The sequence below is a fragment of the Ictalurus punctatus genome, chromosome 6, assembly GCF_001660625.3.
Source record: "Ictalurus punctatus breed USDA103 chromosome 6, Coco_2.0, whole genome shotgun sequence".
Lineage (NCBI taxonomy): Eukaryota > Metazoa > Chordata > Actinopteri > Siluriformes > Ictaluridae > Ictalurus > Ictalurus punctatus.
In genome coordinates, this window is record NC_030421.2 from 4,247,501 (window position 1) to 4,272,545 (window position 25,045).

Below are 25,045 nucleotides of genomic sequence, written 5' to 3' on the forward strand. Positions count from 1 at the left end.
TCCTGAGATGTGTGCAAACCTGGTGGCCAACTACAAGAAACGTCTGACCTCTGTGATTGCCAACAAGGGTTTTTAAACCAAGTACCAAGTCATATTTTGCAGAGGGGTCAAATACTTATTTCCCTCATTAAAATGCAAATTAATTTATAACATTTTTGACATGCGTTTTTCTGGATTTTTTTTGTTGCTATTCTGTCTCTCACTGTTCAAATAAATCTACCATTAAAATTATAGACTGATCATTTCTTTGTCAGTGGCCAAACGTACAAAATCAGCAGGGGATCAAATACTTTTTTCCCCTCACTGCGCACATAATGATCTGCTCAATAATCATCGGATTCGCACCCAAACTGCTTCCTGCTCCCATTTGATGTGTGTGTTCTGATTGGTTACAGTGACACTGGAGATAGAAACTGTGCTCTGATTGGTTACAGTGACGCTGAGGAAGGAATCTGTATTCCGATTGGTTGCAGTGGAAACTGGGATTAGAAACTCTGCTCTGATTGGTTACAGTGGCTTCATATTTAAACCTAACATGTTGAAAGAGAAAACAGATGCCAACAAAACCTTACTATGCTCAGGTGTGTGTGTGTGTGTGTGTGTGTGTGTGTGTGTGTGTGTGTGTGTGTGTGTGTGTGTGTAAAAGGTGTAGAGTACGAGCAGAAAACAGCTACAGCCAAAGTCTTGACATTAAGTCACTAAACAATTTTAAAAAGTATTGTCACGGTCATTGCTCTTTCTTCGTCTCGTTCGTTCTCTCTCACGGTTAAGGGCACAGGTTCTCTACAGGAAGACAAAAACTTCAAATCTAAAAATCAAAGGCACGCAGGGAGGCCAGTGCAGTTCTTCCTGTTTGTGTTACACATGTTTCACACTTATTCTACTTGTCAGAATTTATTCACACATTAAGAGAAAGGATTCCGTTTCAGACAAAAACCTGCAGCGCAGGTGCTGTGTTCACACCTGTCCCACAGCCCATGACAACAGGAGAGAGTGTGAAAAACACCACACTCGAGTGAAGACTCAACTTCCCGTTCAACAGTTGACGCTCTGCTCGTGGCACGCACGCATGGCATCTTTCTTTCTCTCTCTCTCACACACACACACACACACACACACACACACCTCCACTGGAAAAAGTGAAGAGTACAAACCAAACCATGTTCAGCATCCTGTGGTTAATTATACCGCGTGTTAAAACATACTGCAGACCTTCAGCACTAAAAGAAAATAAATATCTCCACACATGTTTAAGAAAAGTCTGAAACACCACACTTCATAAATCCAAGCAGCAGGAAGACAAATGTTATCCTGGATAAATATCATGCCATCCTGCATATAAACTACTGCTAGTCAGGAAATTAGCATGACCTTACAAACATAAAGCCACATCCAGGTTAATGATGTGATGTGATCCAGGATTAAAGTGACATCACACAGGATAATCACGTGATATCATCAAAGTTAGTAATATAACGTCAACCAAGGTTAACCTGAAGTTATCTAGGATAGTAAAATTTAAAATTATTCACGAAGAATAAAGTGTGATGTTTTCCAGGATAGTGAAGTGGCAACATCCAGGATTAACATAATCTAGGATTAATATTATCCAGGATTAAAATTATCCAGGACAGTAATGTTACATAATCCAGGATTAAAATTATCCAGGATGGTAATGTTACATAATCCAGGATTAAAATTATCCAGGATAGTAATGTTACATAATCCAGGATTAAAATTATCCAGAATAGTAATGTTACATAATCCAGGATTAAAATGATCCAGAATAGTAATGTTACATAATCCAGGATTAAATTATCCAGGATAGTAATGTTACATAATCCAGGATTAAAATGATCCAGAATAGTAATGTTACATAATCCAGGATTAAAATTATCCAGGATAGTAATGTTACATAATCCAGGATTAAAATGATCCAGGATAGTAATGTTACATAATCCAGGATTAAAATTATCCAGGATAGTAATGTTACATAATCCAGGATTAAAATTATTCAGGATAGCAATGTTACATAATCCAGGATTAAAATTATCCAGAATAGTAATGTTACATAATCCAGGATTAAAATTATCCAGGATAGTAATGTTACATAATCCAGGATTAAAATTATCCAGGATGGTAATGTTACATAATCCAGGATTAAAATTATTCAGGATAGCAATGTTACATAATCCAGGATTAAAATTATCCAGAATAGTAATGTTACATAATCCAGGATTAAAATTATCCAGGACAGTAATGTTACATAATCCAGGATTAAAATTATCCAGAATAGTAATGTTACATAATCCAGGATTAAAATTATCCAGGATTAAAATTATCCAGGATAGTAATGTTACATAATCCAGGATTAAAATTATCCAGGATAGTAATGTTACATAATCCAGGATTAAAATTATCCAGGATAGTAATGTTACATAATCCAGGATTAAAATTATCCAGGACAGTGAAGTTGTGATAAAAGTTATCCAGGACAGTAATCTCTCGTCATCAGGGATGTTATTGTGATGCTAATGCTGCAGTATTTTCCTATTTACATGCTCTGCCAGTCACACTGACCTAGCTGCACCATGAATGAGTGCGTAACCGTGGTTACGCTCCTCTGCCTCCATGTTAATTTTTATCAGCTGCATGCCAAGACGTAGTACTGAATGTTCTGTACAATAGCAGCCAGCTTACTTCTTGTTTACCAACCAGAGAGAACAAAGTGGCAGCACAGCCACAGCATAAGTGTGAGAGTGAGTGAGTGTGTGTGAGAGCATGCATGGGATTGTGTGTTAGTACGCGTTTAAACTCAACCATAATGTGGGTTTCAGTATGACTCAACGTGGCCTATGACTAGAGTTCACTTAAGAGAAAAAAAAAAACAAAATGGAGGAGGAAGAGGAGAAAAAGCCCCGTACTTACCCTCAGGTCGATGACACGGTTATCCAGTCTGGTGTCCTGGTTCACCGTGGCTCTGCCCTCCTGCATGAAAAAAACCACACACACAAATATAAAATGGTAAACATGATGCCCTACAGTTCATACGCAGGTGAAAAATCAACCATTTACTGCTCTGAAATAAACATAAATAAAATAACGGTAAAAATAGTGGAATTTATTTAGCTGAATTCCAGACAGGTGTAGCTGAGTGTGTGTGTGAGGGTTCCTACCTCCTCACCCTCTACTTCAGGCCTCACAGCATCATCCAACTGCAGAGGCAACCGAGGCTCAGCCTGGCTCACCACAAACAGCTGCGAGACAGACAGAGAGTCAGAGACAGACAGTAGTACTAATAACATTAACAGTAGTAGTAATTCAGTAGTAGGTGTAGTGGTGGTAGTGGTAGTATCAGTAGTTGTGGTGGTAGTAGTGGTTGTATTAGTAGTGGTGGTGGTAGTATGAGTAGTTGTGGTATTATCAGTAGTTTTGGTAGTAGTAGTGGTGGTGGTAGTGGTAGTAGTAGGAGCAGTAGTAGTAGTGGTGGTGGTGGTAGTGGAAATAGTAGTAGTTGTAGTGGTGGTGGTGGTAATAGTAGTAGTGGTGGTGGTAGTGGAAGTGGTAGTAGTAGTAGTAGTAGTGTTGGTGGTAGGAGTAGTAGTGGTGGTGGTGGTGGTAGTAGTTGTAGTGGTGGTGGGAATAGTAGTAGTAGTAGTGGTGGTGGTGGTGGTAGTGGAAGTGGTAGTAGTAGTAGTGGTGGTGGTGGTGGTAGGAGTAATAGTGGTGTTGGTAGTAGTAGTGGTGGTGGTAGTGGTAGTAGTGGTGGTAGTGGTAGGAGTAGTAGTGGTGGTGGAAGTGGTAGTAGTGGTGGTAGTGGTAGTAGTGGTGGCGGTGGTGGTAGTTGTAGTGGTGGTGATAGTAGTAGCAGCAGTAGTAGTAGTAGTAGTGGTGGTGGTGATAGTGGTAGTAGTAGCAGTAGTAGTAGTAGTGGTGGTGGAGGTAGTGGAAGTGGTAGTAGTTGTAGTGGTGGTGGTAGGAATAGTAGTAGTAGTAGTAGTAGTAGTAGTAGTAGTGGTGGTAGTAGTAGTGGTGGTGGTGGTGGTGGTAGTAGCAGCAGCAGTAGTAGTAGTGGTAGTGGAAGTAGCAGTAGCAGTAGTGGTGGTGGTAGTGGTAGTGGTGGTAGTAGTAGTTGTAGTGGTGGTGATAGTAGTAGTAGCAGCAGTAGTAGTAGTAGTGGTGGAAGTAGTAGAAGTAGTGGTGGTGGAAGTAGTAGTAGTAGTAGTAGTAGTAGTGGTGGAAGCAGTAGAAGTAGTGGTGGTGGTGGAAGTAGTAGTAGTAGTAGTAGTAGTAGTAGTAGTAGTGGTGGAAGTAGTAGAAGTAGTGGTGGTGGTGGAAGTAGTAGAAGTAGTGGTGGTGGTAGTAGTAGAAGTGGTGGTGGTGGAGGAAGTAGTAGTAGTATCAGTAGTAGTAGTGGTGGTGGTAGTAGTAGTTGTAGTGGTGGTGGTGGTAGTAGTAGTAGTAGTAGTAGTAGTAGTAGTAGTGGTGGTGGTGGTAGTGGTAGTAGTGGTGGTGGTAGTGGTAGTAGTAGTGGTGGTGGAGGTAGTGGAAGTGGTAGTAGTTGTAGTGGTGGTAGAAGTAGTAGTAATGGTGGTGGTGGAAGTAGCAATAGAAGTAGTGGTGGTGGTGGAAGTAGTAGTAGTAGCAGTAGTAGTGGTGGTGGTAGTAGTAGCAGCAGTAGTAGTAGTGGTGGTGGTAGTAGTAGCAGCAGTAGTAGTAGTAGTGGTGGTGGTGGTGGTAGTGGTGGTAGTAGCAGCAGCAGCAGTAGTAGTAGTGGTGGTGGTGGTTGAGGTAGTAGTAGTGGAGGTGGTGGTAGTGGAAGCAGTGGTGGTGGTAGTGGAAGTCGTAGTGGTGGTGGTGGTGGTAGTAGTAGTGGTGGTGGTAGTGGAAGTAGTAGTAGTAGTGGTGGTGGTGGTGGTGGTGGTAGTACTGGTAGTATAGATAGTGGTGCTGGTGGAGGTAGTAGTGGTGGTAGTATCGGTAGTGGTGGTGGTGGAGGTAGTAGTGTTGGTGGTGGTAGTATTAGTGGTAGTATCGGAAGTTGTGGTAGTATCAGTAGTGGTGGTGGTGGTAGTATTGGTAGTGGTAGTATCAGTAGTTGTGGTAGTGTCAGTAGTGGTGGTGGTGGTGGTGGTGGTAGTAGTAGTAGTGGTAATATCGGTAGTTGTGGTAGTGTCAGTAGTGGTTGTGGTGGTAGTGGAGGTAGTAGTGGTAGTATCAGTAGTGGTGGCGGTAGTATCAGTAGTTGCGGTAGTATCAGTAGTTGCGGTAGTATGCTTTACCCTCTGGATGTGCAGCTCTACATCCTGCTGAGAACAGCTCTCAATCTTCTGCTCCACCTTCTGCACCACGGCCTCCACGTCCACTATGCTCTCCTTAGTAATACTGAGAGCGAGAGAGAGAGAGAGAGAGAGCGAGAGAGAGAGAGTCAGACAGAGAGAGAGAGAGAGAGAGAGAGAGAGAGAGAGAGAGAGCGAGAGAGAGAGAGAGAGAGAGAGAGAGGCGCAGATGTAAACTGACAGTAGTTTTACATTTCTTTCACCAAATGTGGCTGAATCCCAAATGTCTAACTCTTCACTGTGCTCACTGCACAGGGTGCAGAATAAACACATCATAGCCCCTACCCAGGGCCCTACATATACCAAAAGAAAAGCTTTGGAATTCAGCCACAGAAAACAAGCAACTAATATTTTTACTGTCAGTTGATAAAATTGCATACACTCAGTTAATGTTCAATGGGTGTGAAAATTTTAGCACCCATGGTTTTGTTTGGATCACAAGCTCACGCCTTGAGGGAAAATGTCTCTGTCACTCGCTCGCTCGCTCGCTCACGCACTGACTCACACATACTAAAAGAACTATGTGGCACGGTTAGGTGACAGGAAATAGACGCAGGTACTCGTTATTAGCGAGTGTTTTTAACACAGCCAGCCACTTCAGAAAGGTCAGGGTCTATTTTGACATGTATGTTGCGACACAACGGTGAGGAAACACTCGATAGAAACCCTGAGCTCACTCTGTGGTGTAACTCCACCTTGGTCCTGCTCTCCATCTTATTTACATGGGGGTTTTTTTTAACGTGACTGTGCAATTCCTGTATTTATCCCCTGCAGTGGTTTGCATTGATAACCACACACACTTTCACTATAGATGCTTTCTACACACTGCGCGCATCTCGAGACCACCTGACCAAAAATAACAGTGGATACGCTTTCCTCACCACACACCACGCCACAGAGAAACACACACACACACACACACACACACACACACACACACACACAAGTATGATCCAGTGTGTTGTTGAACTCCTTAAATGTGAAGTAATAAACGGTCAGTTGAAGCCGAGCTTCCGTTTTTCTGCTTTATATCCACACAAACACATGCTGCAATCCTAGTTGAATAACCGTGTTGCGAAAACGAGCTTTAGTTACCATAATAATAATAAATTATATACATACATATATTTGAAAAGGAGCGAATCGGGTGAAAAATTGGGACGTATTTAAAATGCAAAAAAAATAAATAATAATAATAATAATCATTTGAAAATTCAGTTCACCCTGTACTATATTGAAAACCCATTATTAACATGTTGTTTGATGTTTTCCTTTATATTTGAAAATATACACTCATTTAAATCTTATGACTGCAACACACTCCAAAAAAGTTGGGACAGTTGGCTGTTTAGCGCTGTGGAACATCAGCTTTTCTTTTAATAACACTTATTAAGCATTTGGATGCTGAGTGAAGACACCAGTTTGTTATGTTTAGCGAGCGGAATTTTCCCCGTTCATCCATTATGCATTTCTTTAGCTGTGTAACTGTACGAGGACGTCATTGCCTTATTTTGCACTTCATAACGTGCCACACGTTCTCAATCGGAGACGGGTCAGGACTGCAGCAGGCCATGCTCGCAACAGCACTCTGTGCTTACACATCCGTGCACTTGTAATCTGGGCAGAATGTGGTGTGGCGTTGTCCTGCTCTGGATAGTAGCGTATGTTGATCCAAAATGTGTACATATCTTCATGAATGTTGTCCTCACAGATGTGCAAGTTACCCATGCCATGAGCACGGACACACCCCCATACCATGGGCACTGACACACCCCCATGCTATGGGCACTGACACACCCTCATGCCATGGGCACTGACACACCCTCATGCCATGGGCACTGACACACCCTCATGCCATGGGCACTGACACGCCCCCACGCCATGACAGATGCTGACTTTTGGACCTGACACTGATAACAGCTCGGACGGTCCTTTTCCTCTTTGGCCCGGAGAACACGACAGCTGTTTTGTCCGAAAATTATTTGAAATGTCGACTCGTCGGACCACAAAACACGATTCCACTGTTCTACTGTCCATCTCAGATGAGACCGAGCCTAGAGAAGTGGGCGGAGCTTCTGGACAGTGTTGATGTATGTCTTCTGCTTTGCATAGTAAAGCCTTAACTTGCATCTGTGGATGCAGCGGCGAATGGTGTCGACTGACAACGGTTTACCAAAGTATTCCCGAGCCCATGTCAGGATCTCCATTACAGACTCATGAGGGTTTTTAAGACAGTGACGTCTGCTGGATCGGAGATCACGCGCATTCAGAAGCGGTTTTCGGCCTCGCCCTTTACACACAGAGATTTGACCGGATTCCTTCAATCTTTTAATTATATTGTGCACTGTAGAAGGTGAAATACCTTGGCCCGTCCCAACTTTTTTGGAACGTGTTGCATGCATCAATTTCAAAATTAACATTTATTAGCATTTTCCGAACTCTTTGCTGCGTAATGGAACGAAACGTATCTAAAATAATCTAAAGATATAAACTGGATTAATCAAAACCACTCTAAACCTGAAACACTCTCACACACGCTGACTGTTTTTGAACAAGAGTTGCACTTCAATCCCACACACACCATCAAAAGGTTTTTCAGAGAACCAGGTCGAGCGTGTGTGTGTGTGTTTGTGTGGAGACGGTCGCTGGTTGCGTCACTCCTTATTTCACACTTTCATAGAGGTGCAATACGCTTCAACTGCCACGCTAACCACAAAACCTTACTAAAAATCAGAGACACTGCGCAACACGTACACACACACACACACACACACCTCTCAAGGCTCCAACCCGAACTACACACTGCACACATTTCATTTATACACTTTACACCACAGCGCTCCTGAATCCTGGATTCTGATTGGTCATCGAGTGTTGATTAATCCTCTGACAGTAGCGCAGCAGCACATCACAGGTTTACATTAACGCGCTCGTTTCTATAGTAACGTCTCGTCCACACCGAGGATTCAATTCGATCCATGTAAACGGATTTTAAAACGAGTGTGAACGTTGCTATGGTGACGTTCTCTTAAAGTAACGAGAAACATAACAATAAGTCGGTCACCACAGTTTCCTATAAAAGCAACACACACACACACCGGTTTATTCATTACATCTAGTTTCATTTACCGTGCGTGTGTGTAAATGTTTCATGTAAAGGTAAAATTCCCCTCAGTGTTTCTCTCTTCGTCTTAACTAACCCAGTTTTGCTTTCAGTTTGCTTTAATAAACAGCTCCTTACAAGCAGCGAGAGAGGTCAGAGGTCAGACTGGAGGACGCTAAAGTAGAAAAGCGAAATGGAAGTCAACAGAAAGGGAAAAACCATTCGCTCTGAGCTCATATTCCACTGGAACACATATAAATCACACGAATAATCACGCGGCGCTCACACTTCCGCTGTATGGGAACAAACACACGGCACTAAACGTCTGATCTTCCACTGGAGCGCATAAACATGTGGAGAAAAAGTCTACACACCCCTGTGAAAACGTTAAACGTGTGAAGTCACAGCATATTTAACACAATTTTGTCAAATCGGTGAGTTAAAATGTGTTCATATTGTGACGTTACTGCGGTAATATTGGACACGTAAAGCGTGTGTGTGTGTGTGTTCATGACACCGAGGCTTTTAAACCCGTGCCTCCGATCGCTCAGCGGTTTGTTTTGGTTAAAGCGATACGAGTCTTTTGTCCTGGAGAGAACCCCCTTATCGATTCAGAGAGAAACTCCGGTGAAAATAGAAATGGAAGTTCAGAGCGTTATTATTTTTTTCCCACCATTGTTCCACAGGACAGGAAGTGGCTTTCTGTACTCACTTAGCGGCGAATTTCACCATCTGCTTGCTGGCTCGCTCTCCCACGGCCACCAGAGCCTGGACATTAAACTGCTGCTGACGCAGGACCAAGAAACACTGCTTCCCTGAGACACACACACACACACACACAAACACACAAACAAACACACACAATCAGCTGACAAACTTCAAAAGCTAGACTAGTTCAATTATGTATTATAATTAGCCAAAGGTTTTTCTACATTTGGCTAACTACATGCAACATTAGCTAGCTTTGTTTTGTTTTTTCAGCTAAAACTGTCTAGGTACTTATGACATTGCCTAATTTTATTCATTTATTTTTTAATTTCTTACATAAGCTAGCTTAAATTTTTATTAAATTGGCCATTAGTTTATTTTTATTACTAAAATTGGCTATCTATACACAACATTATCTAACTCTACAGTAAAACTGATTAGCTTCAAACAACATTAGCTAACTCCATGCTAAATCTGGTCAGGTATTTACGAAATTAGCGAGGATTTGACTAAAATTAGCTAGGTACTTACAACCTTAGCTAAGTTTTCACTAACGCATTAGCTAGCTGTTTACTAAAACCTGCAAGGTGTTAACATCGAATACCTACCGCTGTTCAGGTAACATTAGCTAAGCTAGCCAGTAAGCAATAAAAAGTTTAGATAGCTGGTTATTTTAGCTAACTTTACTGAAATATTTAATATATCTAGCTAAAACTGGTACTTTTTATGCTAAATAAAGACTCGTTGTGATGGTATATAATTAAGTTTGTGATTGGATGATTTCATTTAAATAAATGTAATAACTGTAAATTGTATACACTTCTGAATTTTTGGTGTTTGAGACACTTTATTTCCCTTATATACAGTTATTATTTTGACTGGCTTAAATTGAATAAGTGCTATTCAATAGCTGGAAATGCTACAACGCTCGAGCGAGTCAATTTATTTAGCTAAACTTTCTACTCGACCGATTATCTGTATATGACTGTTGCTATGGTTACGTCTCAGAGAACGTTCTCACTTTGTTCTTGTTGAAGATTCATTTCTGCATAACTCCATGAGTTTTCTAAACTAGCAAGAAAATAAAAACTAGCAAACAAAAGCAACCCTAGTGCGTGAAAGCTAACTCGGTGGCGTCTCAGACAGAGAGCTGCCAATCAAGTGTGCTCATTAGAATATTAGGCCACACCCACTAGCACAGCTCTGAGATCACAGTGATCTGGGAGTTTAGCTGCAGCTTATTTGGTATACAAACATTTAATACACTCCGCTGCCTGGGGCTGTCAGCGGAAACTCGGACGCTCCGTATCGGACTTGACGCGAACGTGCCGATAACACACCTGAGTAAACTGAGGAGTGTGTTTATGTTTTTTTAGCGAGCTGAGATCAGAGAGCGCTCGGACTCTTTGATGCTCGGCTGTGAGGAAAAACCCAATCAGGATGTTATTCTGCTATCAAGGACATCCCTTGGCTCGGAAAACGGGAAACAGGGTCAGCTGGGTGGCGACGTGAAAGCGGCCCGGGAAGGAAACAGAACCACGGACCGGATCTGATACTAAATTCCCAGCTGGGGAGCGCGGGTTTAAGATCTGTTCCGAGTCATAAACCACCTCATTTACTACTTTACACACAGATATACACCGTTACTCTGTATTGTCTGTCTCCCTCTCTCTCTCTCTCTCTCCATTTTTCTCTCTGCACCTGTTCATCCGTCTGTCTTAACTGTTCATCCGTCTGTCTGTACCTGTTCATCCGTCTGTCTGTCTACACCTTTTCCCATGTCTATTTGTCTCTCTGTCTGTATCTCTCTGCACCCATATCATCTGTCCGTCTGTCTCTCTGTACCTGTTCATCTGTCTCTCTCTCTCTCTCTGTCTAGACAGACAACAGTTCACCTGTCTCTCTGCACATCTGTATACCTATAACTATATACCATTTGGTCTGTCAGACAGACAGTTTACACAGACAGACAGACGGACAGACACTTACCTTTAGCTCTGCTGGTGTGAATCCTGGCACGCACCCACACCGTCTGTCCTGCTTTATCAGGAGACAGCTCACACACTCTCACCAGAGACCTGTCTGTCTCACAGAGAGAGAAACACACACACACACACACACACACACACACACACACAGAGAGAGTGAAGTCATGTCACTCACTTAAGCATGAGTAGCTGGACTCTACATCAGGACCGGGTGTAGTGGGGGGTCTTTATCACTGTTATTACCCGAGTGGGGGGTCTTTAACTCTTATTGCCCTTTTATTGGGGCAATTTACAGTGAAGTGGCCCTCCACACACACACACACACACACACACGAGGTGTGGGCAGCTCTGTAGGTGGTCTGAGAGTGAAAGAGTGAAGCACTCACCCAGTTTCTCCTGTGATTGCAGCATCACACACACACCGTAACGATCCTGTGCAAAGTCCTGACACACACACACACACACACACACACACACACACACACACGTTATACACTTCATAGTTCAGATGCATATACATAAGGACAATGTAATCTCAGTAAATCTGTGTGTGAGATTTTTGTAATAAAGTGAATGTACTCACATCTTCCTCAGTAGTCTGCTGATCAGCTGTCTGTAAGCGCACACACACACACACACACACACACACACACACACACAGTGAGTGAAATATATGAGATATTGTTTTAAGATCATTGACTTTAGGCCTGGTAGGACAGGGATTAGTTTTCCAGTCGTGTGTGTGTTACACTACTGTGTCTATGTGCCGTGTCTACATCTGCTTTCCATCCATATATCAGTCTGTCTGTCTGTCTGTCTCTCTTCTCTTCAGTCTGTCCTTTCAGCCATCCCTTTCTCTCTTCATCCATCTGTCCGGCTGATGTCATTTAGTCGGTACATTCATCGATCTGTCACTCTAGACATCTTTCCTTCTGTCTGTCTGTCTGTCTGTCTGTCTGGCCGTACTTTCATCCACTTGTCTGACCTGTGAGTATGAACCCTAACAAAGTCAGTACTTTTACACACTAGTGCTTAGGAAGTGGCCGTGCCGTCAGTGAGCTTCAGCTTGGTTTTTTATTTGTACATAAACAGGTATCACACACACACACACACACACACACACACACACACCAGCTTGGCCTGTTTCTCAGCCTTCTTGGCTGCTTTCTCCGCTTCCTTCTGCTGTTTCTTCAGCGCTTTCTTGGACTGGGCCGCCTGCTGCTCCTCCTCCTCGGCTGAGCTCCTGAGACAGGAAAAGGGCACAGAGGCACAGTTTCAGCCTGATTGTTTCCACGCATAGCATCATGGGAATGTGTGGAATGTTGGGAGGCTGCAAGATAAGCCTGAAACCTTTCTACATTGTTCACACAAAAACCTGAGGAAGGAGCAAGCAGCGAGAGGACTTCCTCTCTTTAGGTATTTAAGCTCACACCTCAGCTCAGTCACGTACAGCCGGGCGAATAAACTCAAAAATCACCACTTTCTACTCGACCGCATACTTCCAGTGCATTATGGGTAATACACACGCCAAGACAAACATCATAGGAAATAACTACAGCTGGAAGGTTTTGGAAGAGCCGAGTCAAAGCACTAGAACGTCTTCGGAGCAACTGATGAGTCACTGATTTCATTGGAGATTTTCTTTGATGTGGCATCTTCGATCTTTATAACGAAATTTCAGCACAAAAGGTTTTACCGCAATAAATCCCATCATGTGTCAGGTGATCATGAACAGTTCGTGTAGACATCGTATTACATGACTATAAGGCTGGACCGCTTTACAGAGAGGACAATATCAGTAAAGTTAATAAAGCTGTGAAGCATGGTGGTGGTAGCATTATGGCCGGAAAAGCTCGAAACGTCCTCCTCTCCGTCGTACAAAGTCTGATCAGCAGCTATAGGAAACTCCTGACGGAGGTTCGTGCAGTCAGCCATCATTTCTTGTCGAGTGATTTTTACACGTAATGATCTTACACCTGATAAAATTCTATTACAGCATGAGATCAAAGTGCATCATAGTTGAAACGTGCGTCATTGAGAAAGTCTTCCGGCTGTGAACGCGGGTCAAAGGTCAACCCAAGAGCCTCGATCATGATTTAATAGAGAAACGTAAACGATATTCCTCTTAATCCAAGTGCGGTCACTGAGCTCTGAGGTATTTCTATAAACATTCATTACTAAAGACACTTCCTGGTTTTATTCGGTCCATTACATCAGGAATAAAACACTCGGCGTCGTGCTGTAACAGAAAGTACTGAAAGTTAAGACACCTCCCTCACAACAGCTGCAGAAACCCGAGCCGTTAAAACTCATAGCTCTGTATTTATAGTAAACAGAAATTTGATTAACATTACAATAAATACAGGAGGACTGGATTAATAACAGACCCTAATAAGAGGAGGAATAAGAGTAAATGATATAGTGGTCCTCTTTATGGGGCACTAAATAGGGTGTAAAAGATGGTGTTTAAACTTTATTATTATTATTATTATTATTAACAATAATATATAGGTATTTAAACCATTGATCAGTTTGTAGTTTAGTGCTGTGTTGGCTACAAACTTTAATTGTAGTGCTAAAATGACGCTAAAGTTGCTTACACAATAGCAAATTACTAGGCAAAATGCTTCAAAACTAAAATTCAAAACTCAATTTAAAATGTTAACGTCGCAATAATAAACAGTGCAGTTATTATAAACGCTGATGCAATCAACTGCAACTGTTTTTTTCTTTTCCCAATCCCATTCCGAGACGCCCCTCCCCCTCTCTCTCTGATTGGTTCACAGTATCACGCCTTCTACGCTACGGTTGGTCAGTACGGCTGTAACTTCAGAGCAGTCCAATCAGAACGCGTCTCTGAACAAATCCCGGAAGAAAATGCCGGAATGCAGGTGGGAAAATGGCGGAAACGAGTTTACACCGAACTAGCGAGGCTTTTAACGACAAGGACATGTCAGTGGAAAATCTGTGAAGTGAATCACTCACCCTTTAACCTGTTCCTTCGTCATGGTGTAAACACACGGCGCTTATTCAGTGCTGTAAGTGCAGAAACGGTTCAGGTCAGTGATATTGTGCAGACACACAGCTGGGCCGCAGGAAAACGTGCGGAAAAGGAAGGAGTGCTTTAACCTGCGCACCAGAACACGGGTCTAATACCGATCCGTGTGGAAACACAGGCGGAGATAAAGGTTCCGCCCGAACGTCAAATTCATGGTTAATGTCCTGAATAAAGCACTGCTGTAGTAAACAACACATTAAACATCAGTGTAAAGTGTATACTGTTCTATTTAATTTAATAGTTATCATTCATAATCGCTTTAATATCGTATATTATATAACTCATCAGTCTGATTTATTGTTTAAAATTAACATTTAATTTTCATGACTCATAAATAGAAGGTTTCCCCACAATTGAGGGCCCACATATTTGATCATTTGGTTAATTGTTTATCTGTTTGTTTGTTTGTATAAAATGACAGTGGTCTCTATTTCTATCAACCTTGACGTGTTCTTGTTATTTTGTTTGTTTATAACGTTACGAAGATCATGATCTCTATAAACCAGTATTAACGTTAGTTGATTAGTTCGTTTATTTATTGGTTTGTTTATGTTACAGCGGTGTCAATTGTTTTCAATCAAACTTTCTTTCGTTCTGTATTTGTTTTGTTCGTTTATGATGTTACAGGGGTGGTGTTCTCTATCACTATTATAGTTAATCTTCATCGGTCCAATGTGGGTGACTATGTGTCCATGACAGCCTCCTGTTCTTGTTCTTATTACTGTTCTTGGCTGACAGGAGAGGAACTTGATGTGGTCTTCTACTGCTGTAACCCATCCACTTCAACGTTTGTTGTGTTGTGCGTTCTGAGATGCTTTTCTGCCCACCACGGTTGTACAGAGTGATTATATGAGTTATTATATCCTTCCTGTCAGCTCAGACCAGTCTTCTCATTCTCCCCTAATCTCTCTCATCAACAAGTTGTTTCAGCCTGCATATCCCCCGCTCACAGGATGGGTTTTTTTTTTTTTTTTGTTGTTGTTGTTTTTGCACCATTCTGTATAAACTCTAGAGACTGCTGTGTGTGAAAATCCCAAGAGATCAGTTTCAGTTTCTGAAAAACTCACACCAGCACATCTGGCACCATCATCCATGTCACAGTTAAAGTCACACTTTACAGATCAGACTTTTTCTTGATTCTGATGTTTGATGTGAACATTAGCTGAAGCTCCGGACCTGTATCTGCATGGGTTTATGTATTGTGCTGCTGCTGCTACACGACTAGTTGATTGAATAACTGCATAAATGAGCAGGTGTACAGGTGTTCCTATTAAAGTGGACAGTGAGTGAAGTGTTATTGTATTCTATCTGTAAGTCATTATTCTACTGTATTACTTTATGTCTATTATATTATTGCCTATTTTACTCTTTTATTCCTGACTGCATTTTATTTGAGTGTCTTTCTCTCAGAGTGTGTTGTATATACATCATACTGTGTATATATCTGATGCAGCAGTGTGTGTGTGTGTGTGTGTGTGTGTGTGTGTGTGTGTGTGTGTGTGTCAGAGCAGTGTAATGGATGGTGGAAAGTTGTCTGTTACATTCCCACAGTGTAGGGAGGTTTGTTGTGGCCTGGAGGAGGTTCTTATCTCAGCTCTGTGTCGGGGTTAGAGACACGTCCCGAGGGAAACAACACACAACTTCTACTGCATCAGCTCTGAGCTTCATCTTCATCTTCATCATCATCATAATCATCATCATCATCACCACTGGATGTCTGTTTTACTCTCTAAACCAACTGTAGCTGCTGTTTCCATTGTAATGCTTATCTCGTCATTTTCTTAGAGTTATTTACTGGCTGATTAATAAATAATGTAGTGCTCATAAGTAATAAGTGCTCATTGTGTGTGTGTGTGTGTGTGTGTGTGTGCGTGTGTGTGCGTGTGTTGGAGCGTCCCAGCCTCACTGACATCAGTGATCACAGGAAGTGTCTCTTGTTTCACCGAGTGGAAGTGTAGAGGTGAGGAAGGGTTTAGTGTTGTTCACCTGCTGAAAACAACCCCCAAAACAATAGAAACCATCACAGAAATTCTAATGGTTTCTACTACAAAATACCATTACAACCCATCAGCTAACCATTAAAACCATTACTATTATTGGTCCTTAATGGTATCCACTAGACATAACATGCCACCAATAGAAGGCAACAAATTACCAGTACAGACCGACAGGGACCATTAGCGTTTCCATTAAAACCAATACAATTCTTATTATAACCATTAAAACCATTACACATTCTATGAGGGTTTGTTTTTTTTTGTTTTTTTTTTTGGGCGGGGGGGTTCCGCAGGGCGTACTTTAAAACTGTTATGTTATTCCCTGTGTGTAGTGCACACATCTGAGACTTTTCATTCAGTCCATTAACTTTACTGAGTTCGATATTTGTGTTATTAAAAAACACAACATTCCACAACATCGCCGCTCCTTTTAGGATGTTTTCTGCCGTATTTCTTCATGACGGTGATCTGACCTGGTGTTAAACCAGCAGATGTCCTTTACAACAAAACACCGTTTGCAGTATTTGATCTACTTATTAAAACTTATCGCAGCTTCCTCCAGATGTTTATGTTCTGGTGTGTTTCTCAGTGGGATGTGTCTCAAGGTTCTCCAGGAGCAGAACATGGTGCTTCTTATCTCGGCTAGGTCACAGAGTACGCGTCGTACACATCTGACCGTTTAATAAACCCTCTACTGTGCCTACTTACGCTGAATTCCAGAACAGTCTATTATTCTGTATATTATAGCTGATTTACTTTTTTTTCTAGTGTTTCTGTTGAGTAAAGTTATAAAATACTGACAGTTTATTCTTGGAAAAAGATATACACAGCATTTAATACGAAAGTGTGTGTAAACATTTCTAGTGTCTATATCTTAAAGCAGTGCTCACCAACGCTGTTCCTGGAGATGTTCCTTCCTGCAGGTTTCATCTTCACCAAAATCTAACACACCTGGTTTAGATGATCAAGAACTTCTTAAGGCAGTGATTAGATGGTCAGACGGGTTGGAGCTAAAGTCTTCATGAAGGTAGATGTCCAGGAACAGGGTTGGTGACCACCATCTTAAACAAAACAAAACAAAAACACATTCGAGTGGCACGTTTCGTTACTTTTACATACTTTAATTTTTTTCAGTGGAATAGTAGTTTGATTACAGTAACACAGTACAATAAAATCCCCTATTACAGTAAAATCCCCCAACTAACCCAGCCTCGATTGGGTAAACAGCCTGTGCTGGGCTTGGCCATATTGGATCCAGTGTTGGGAAGATAAATCACTTCTTATTACTTATTACTTACTACTACACCCAACACTGTACCTAGCTATTAACATTAAGTCTCCGCTAGTTAAAAATTCTCACTTAATTCTACCGTAACAGTAGAATTAACGCTAATCCTGGGTTTGATATTCGTACACGGATATGACAGAGTTATTGAGTTATCACGTTTTAATCCAGTGATGCTGCTTTCAAACTTCTTTTGTTTTGTAGAAGAAATGTGCTGCCCAAAGATTATTTTGTGCTGATATGAAAAAAAGTTTCTCACATGATGAGCACACTGGAGCTTAAACAGCTCGGGTGTTTACGGAGAAGCAGTGTAGACACTTTTACCCACAACACATGTTTGAAAAATCCCCCAACTAACCCAACCTCGATGGGGTAAACAGCCTGTGCTGGGGTCGGCCATATTGGATCCAGTGCTGGGAAGATAAATCACTTCTTAATACTACTAAATGGATACAGAGTGCACTACAGACTGTAGGATATTTAACACACTACTTAAAAAGTAGTATGGATACTAATCCCTAAATGACTCCCTAGAGTATAGAAGTCATTATGTTCAGTGTTGGACATGACTATAAATGGATATAATGTTGTTCTTCTTTAATAAATGGAAAATTGTAATAGTTGAGGTGGTATAAGAGGAATGAAACACACTGGGAAATAACATTATATCACAGGAAATATCATGGATATTACTACACTGTTCCACCCTGCTGAAAAAACCTGCAAAACCATAGAACCCATTATGGAAATTCTAATGGTTTCCAATACAAATACCCTTACAAACCATTAAAACCATTACCAAATGTCAAGGGTGTTCTGTTGGTTCTTAATGGTATCCACTAGACATAGCACGCCACTAAAAGAAGGCAACAAATTACCAGTCAAAACCCACTGGGATGATTGCAGTTTCCATTAAAACCAATACAATTCCCATTAGAACCATTAAAAATTTTCTACTGGGTTTTTTTTTTTTTCAGCAGGGTCACGACAGGTTTTTATACTTATAAGTATTTATTTATTTATTTATTTAAAACTGAACCCGACCCATCCCCGTTACTCAGTTCAGAGTGAGTACACAGATTGTAAACGCTGATCATGTGATCAGGATTCGGTGTCAGGAAACCCCATAACACATCTGATTAAATGAACACGTGGTGTTGACTGTCAAACACACTAACACAGTGTTTAACAATAAAACCTCATTTAACCTCTTCTAACGCTCCGTACACTTCAGAGACGAGAGGAAAGACAGGGAGAAGATACTGTAGACTACAGAGCTTTTACTCCATCGTCATGTCATGTCCATCATAATACTGTGTTTATATTATACACTTATCGTTTGATCAGGAACAGTGTGTAATTCTTTCTCTTCTTATTTTATATATATATATGTATATGTATATGTATATATATACATATATATATATATATATATATATATATATATATATATATATATATATATATGTGTGTGTGTGTGTGTGTGTGTTTGTTTATTTATTTTAAAATGGTATATATAAGATATATTATTGTTTCATTTTACATCCTAAAAAATGAGGACATTTATTGAGTCTCTTTTTTGTGTATTGGGGTTAATATTAGGGTTGGGGGTGGGGTTAGTATTAGGGTTGGAGGTGGGGTTTAAGGTTTGGGTTAGTATTAGGGTTGGGGTGGGGTTAGTATTAGGGTTGGGGGTGGGGTTTAAGGTTTGGGTTAGTATTAGGGTTGGGGTGGGGTTAGTATTAGGGTTGGGGGTGGGGTTTAGGGTTTGGGTTAGTATTAGGGTTGGGGTGGGGTTAGTATTAGGGTTGGGGGTGGGGTTTAGGGTTTGGGTTAGTATTAGGGTTGGGGGGGGTAGTATTAGGGTTGGGGGTGGGGTTTAGGGTTTGGGTTAGTATTAGGGTTGGGGTGGGGTTAGTATTAGGGTTGGGGGTGGGGTTTAGGGTTTGGGTTAGTATTAGGGTTGGGGTGGGGTTAGTATTAAGGTTGGGGGTGGGGTTTAGGGTTATTATCATCACACAAGTACTGTGAAATTTAGAAATTTGGTATTCGACTCTCAATAATTCGGAAAACACTCAAAACTCAACATATAGATAATATATGTGTGTATTTATTTTATTTCTAAAATAATCTGTGATAAATATGTAACTATATATATATATATATACACAGCATACTGTATATTATTGTTGTTTATTACAGTTGTATTATCTAATATAAAATAGTTATATTAGATTTGTTTATTTCTTATATTATATTTTTGTTTTACTTTAATAGAGTATTGTTGTGTAGAAATTCTTTCTTATTTCACATCTTCTTTATATTATATTATATTCTTCTTCTTCTTCTCCTTCTTCTTCTTCTTATTATTGCTATTATTATTATGGTGCGCTGGGTATGTATGAAAACATTAGACTGTGGGTTAAAGACTCTATTGCATTTTAATCAGGTTAAAAAAGATATTTTTCGAAAAATGTGAAATGTGGTGTGTTTTTGTTTGTTGTTCTTTACGCACATACTGTTATAGACAGCAGCAGAGACAGACACAGCTCATCGCGCACACACACACACACACACGTTCATGGTGATAGCAGGGTTGTTCCTCCACATTAGCAAGTGAAAACCCAGAGCAGGAGCCAGAGGACAGGAGATAAATCCCAGTCTGGACACCTGGACCCCTAAGTAGTGTTCACTACACTGCAGTGTCCCTAGAGTGTGTAGGGATAGTGAGTGTGCTGTAAGTGGTGTTTGTAATTGTACACATTTAGAAAAAATAGGTTTTAGTGACAGAAAAAAAAGGTTGTTTTTGGAAGTCTGTCTGATTGGGAGACACTGTGGTACGGTTCTACAGAGAACCTTTAAGAGAACTCTTACTGTAAGAGTGTAATGTCAGATTAGTGTTAGGAGAAGTGAGAAGATCTGATCATGTTTATATTATCCTTTTTTTTACTGAAGAAAATCAGAGCAACTCACTCTGAAAGAGAATTATCTTACATTTCATCTCATTTTGTGGTATTTCTATTTCATCCACATAAAAGTAAGTAAAGACGCAGAAAGATGGAGTAGAGAGATGAAGGATGAAGTACAGAAGAGCGTGGAACAGAGAATGTGAGTGAAAATAATCAGACAATGAAAGCTTGCGTGCACTGAGGTGCTCAGATTGAGGTGTGGCTGCAGACAGGGATGCCAGATGGGATCATTTCCCACTCTGTCTGTCGAATTGTTGAAATAAGACGTTGATTATAATTATCAACTTTAAAATCCGCACACAAACGTCATATCATGTGACAGCTTAATTTTCAAAGTACTATAAATATATATTTTTTGTTTATACAGTAATTATACGTTTATTAAACCTAATTTGTGACTTTTCTATTTATTAGTATTACTTTGAAATAATCCTATCGAGTGAAATTATTTCACTGTGCCTCATTTTTACATCTTTTATCCGTTTTTCAGAAATCGCTTACACAAATGTGCGTGAAAGTATATAATCATGTGAGTGATTCGAAATGTGAAAAACTAAAAAACAAAAGAATAAAAATGTCCAGAAATTATTATAATCATGTTATTATGAAGAATAAAACATCTTTAAAAATCTTCACAACAAAACTCTAGATGTATTAGATTATTTCAATCATAAAAGCTCTCCTTTTTTTTTAATGAAAATGAAGCAATAAACTAAAACTCTACAGCGATCTGAAGCCTCGGTGTGTTTGTTTTGGATGATCTAAATCATAAAATCGAATGGAAATGAAAAAGAAAAGCGCGATTTTAAAAGCTTTCTAAACACTTAGACGACTGAACTCCTCGATCACTTCACCACAGAGACGCGCTCTAAATCTGAAAATTTAAATCGAAGAGACGGAATACCTGACATTGAGGTGTTCCTGCTAAGGTGTGGGTTGCCAGATTGGATGTGATGTTTTCACACACTCTATCTTGAATCAAGGATCTGGATAAAATATATACCACACACACACACACACACACACACACACACACACACACACACACACACTCATACACTGAACGATATGACTTTAAAATGGATCATTATGATGGTATACACAGTGTTAGTGTGTCTGGGAAAGCAAACTATAACAGATTTAAGGCTCATTGTGTGATTTAGATCATTCAAGATCATTTAAAATCATAAAATTGCTGTTTGAATGAAAATGAAGTATAATTTTAAACATTTAGATGGTTGAAATCCTTCATGACAGCCCATTATGGGTGTTTATGCTAATCACGCTTCACTTCACCATAGATTTTACCTCATATAAATATATATATATATATATGTGTGTGTGTGTGTGTGTGTGTGTGTGTGTGTGTGTGTGTAATCCAACACAGCCCCTCGAGACGCTGGACTTCTCCTTCTGTCAGTAAGTTTAGGGTGTCTGGTGTCACTAGGTGCTTTAAAGATGTTAAGTGGGACATATGTTCCTCAGATCAGGTGGAGCTTTTGTGTTTTTTGTGTTGCTAACTTGACAGACCTTTACTTCAGCCTCCTGGCCCCCCCTTCTCCTCCTCCCCCGCCCTTCCCCCGCCCCAGCCACACCAGCAGTTAGGGTGTGGATGTGTGAGAGAGAGAGAGAGCGAGAGAGAGAGAGAGAGAGAGAGAGAGAGAATGAGAGAGAGAGAGAAAGGGGGAAGGGTCATGTCTTTGAGTTGCAAAATGACAGCCATTCAAAAACCATCACGTCCACATCAAGCCTTTTATTCTGAACAACATGCCACTTAAAAAACACCACAAAGCTAAAAGTTCCAGTGTGAGCTACTGGTTTGTTTTCTTTCAATAAATAGATCAAAAGCAAAAAAAAAAAAGAGAAGTGCACACACAAAATTTAACTATGTACAACATATTTACACAATAACGTTAAGAGAAAACCTTCATCCTGTCGTCATAGAAATGAAAAGAGAAAAAAAATACCACAGGTTTGTGTTTTAAGTGACGAAACATGAGGCGCTTGGAATCTAAATAAAAAAAAAAACAATTATTTAGAAGATTTCCCTGCAAGAAAATGATATTAGCACGAAATTATTAGCATCTTGAATGTATCTTACAGCTAATATTTGCTAATATGAAATGGTTAAAACACAATTATAAACACATTACTCTTAATGAGAAACATTTATGCTGAACGGTCTTATCAAGATAAATGAATTCACAGTGCCTCGTTCTTACAGAGAAAACGTATGTTTCCACAAATTTGCATGACATTCTGATACGCATGATTTTATCGCGATATTATCGAATATCAAATGCACTCACTGACATACGTTTTCGCTCGCTAACAATTCTTATTTTGGCAGATAAATATAACAAATAAAACAGCTTTTGAAAATTGTGTACATTTAGGTAATTTGTGCAGTTATTATTTTTTATACGCCTTTAGAAAAAAAGAGAAAAAACATGTTTAGTCCCCTTGGTGATGGAAGCGAGTGTCAACTTTTGAAGATATTTTAAAACCAGTCCAAACAGTCTGATGGGAAAAAACCACCACGAGTTACTGCGTGCTAACTGGAGAGGACGCTCGAGGACTCGGACTCGGTGGATACCGAAGACACGTGTCCTCGTTTCTTGGTGAGGAACTTTTGGCTGGACCTGCTGTTGACGCTCAGGGCGCTCCGTGCTGATTTGCTGAAGCGGACCCCCAGGAAGGCGTAGAGGATGGGGTTGAGGCAGCAGTGGAAGTAGGCGAGAGCCTCGGTGATGAGGATCCACTTCTGCAAACCCCGCTCCAGTTTGCATCCGATGGAGACCAGATTGAGCGTGACCAGCGTGTCCACCAGGATGCCAGCGCAGTAGGGCAGCCAGCACACGAAGAAGCACACCACCAGGATGATGGTGGTCTTCAGCGCCTTCCTCTTCAGAGCCTGACCCTTTGAGCCTTTCGAGAGCTTGGAGATGATGATGCAGTAGCAGATCAGGATGACCAAACCGGGCAGCACGAACCCCACCAGGATGTGCTGGAAATGGAACACCGCCTTCCACACCATGTTGCCTTCGTGTGGGTAGATCCGATCGCAGATGTTCTTAGTGCCGGTGCTCTGGACTTTAGCGAACACCAGATCAGGGATGGTCATGAGCATCGCTGGAAGCCAGACCCCTACGTAGATCACGCGCTCGGCCAGGAGCTTCCTCGTCGCCTGGCTGTTTGTAGCACGCACTACGGCTAGATATCGATCCAGGCTGATGAAGGCGAGGATGAGGACGCTGCTATACAGGTTCAGGGTGTAGATCATGTTCACGGCGACGCACATAAACTTCTCAAAGTACCACGAGCTCATGGCGTCCACAGCCCAGAACGGCAGCGTGAGCACGAACAACAGATCAGCCACTGAAAGATGCAGCCTGTATTTATCCGTCATGTTTTTGGTCTTCTTCTGAAATCCCATCACCAGCACCACCAGTCCGTTACCCATTATTCCTAAAAGGAAGATGATCCAGTAAACAGCGGGGAGGAAATATTTTTGGAAGTCCTGGCTGACCCGGAGATCACACGCCTCCGCCAGATCTTCTGGATCCATAGTCCCAGATCCTTCAGAGCTGTTTCCATCGTACTCAAACACGATCTGTGGGGATAATGTAGAAAAAAAAACACAGGTTAGTTACTGTCAGTGAAAGCAGAGGATAATACGAGTGTGTTCAGAATAAATGAATGAAAAAACATCTTCACAAAAAAAAACAAGTCTTGTCTTGCATAAGAGAACTTTCTGGGTTTTTTTTTTTAAACACAAATGAGCGGGAACTTATGGACATTATAACTTATACACACACACACACACACACACACACACACACACAGAAATAAAAAACAAAGTTCTTAAACACCAAATATAATGAATAAAATCTGGTACACACATTTGAATAAGTGAGAAATCAGCAATAAGTAAATTATAAATCTATTAAAAACTGTTCATACTCACTTCGTAGAAAGCCATGTTGTTCACACACTGATCTATCCTCTGTGCATAACCTTACATACACTCACACCTTTCAGCTCCTCAAACTAATCTGTCAGGAGCTCCGTCTTCGGCACGTTTATATACACTCACCAGGCCACGCCCACATAGTATAATGTGCATATTAAATATGATGGGCGGAGTCAGCGCTGAACCTCTACAGGAGAGCGAGAGAGAGAGAGAGAGAGAGGATCATGTTGTAATGATGCAAACAAGATGCACAGATTGTGGTGAGAAGAAAAAAAACGTTTATATAATTCTAATTACATAGAATTATCTCTATAAAAAACACATGGCCTAATTTAATGTTATTTAATGTTTTTTTTTTTTTTTTAAATATATATATAAATAAATAAAAATCATATATATGGTCATGTAAAGGTGTGTTTGTATAATGTATACATGCATGCAGAAATGTATGCATAATAGATATATCACGATTCACATATCATATTTATGAAAACATACACAAATAAAAAATAAATTAAATGAATTAATAATGTATAATATGAGATTGGATTTCTCCCCCTTCATTTTGGGGGTAAAAGAAATGACTTTTCGAAGCACAGTGTGTGAAAAAGGTGATGATGAGAAT

At 40.7% G+C, this 25,045-nt stretch overlaps 2 protein-coding genes across 2 annotated transcripts in view; both read right to left on the reverse strand.

The window, feature by feature from the left end:
• The window catches only part of dars1 (aspartyl-tRNA synthetase 1), a 22,692-nt gene extending 8,409 nt beyond the window's left edge, over positions 1-14,283 (reverse strand). The window contains exons 1-9 of the mRNA XM_053680726.1: positions 14,124-14,283; positions 12,270-12,381; positions 11,722-11,751; positions 11,525-11,582; positions 11,140-11,232; positions 9,155-9,257; positions 5,283-5,385; positions 3,177-3,257; positions 2,929-2,988 (exon numbers count right to left, since the gene is read on the reverse strand). Coding sequence (XP_053536701.1) covers positions 2,929-2,988; positions 3,177-3,257; positions 5,283-5,385; positions 9,155-9,257; positions 11,140-11,232; positions 11,525-11,582; positions 11,722-11,751; positions 12,270-12,381; positions 14,124-14,146 — 663 coding nt within the window. The 5' untranslated portion in view covers positions 14,147-14,283. The remainder of the gene's footprint in view (positions 1-2,928; positions 2,989-3,176; positions 3,258-5,282; positions 5,386-9,154; positions 9,258-11,139; positions 11,233-11,524; positions 11,583-11,721; positions 11,752-12,269; positions 12,382-14,123) is intronic.
• Positions 14,284-22,185: 7,902 nt separating this feature from the next.
• On the reverse strand, positions 22,186-24,504 carry cxcr4b (chemokine (C-X-C motif), receptor 4b). The gene is given in 2 exon segments (NM_001200323.1): positions 22,186-24,060; positions 24,415-24,504. Coding segments are annotated over 2 exon segments (1,074 nt in total). The 5' UTR covers positions 24,430-24,504; the 3' UTR covers positions 22,186-23,001.
• Between the last annotated feature and the right edge of the window lie 541 nt (positions 24,505-25,045).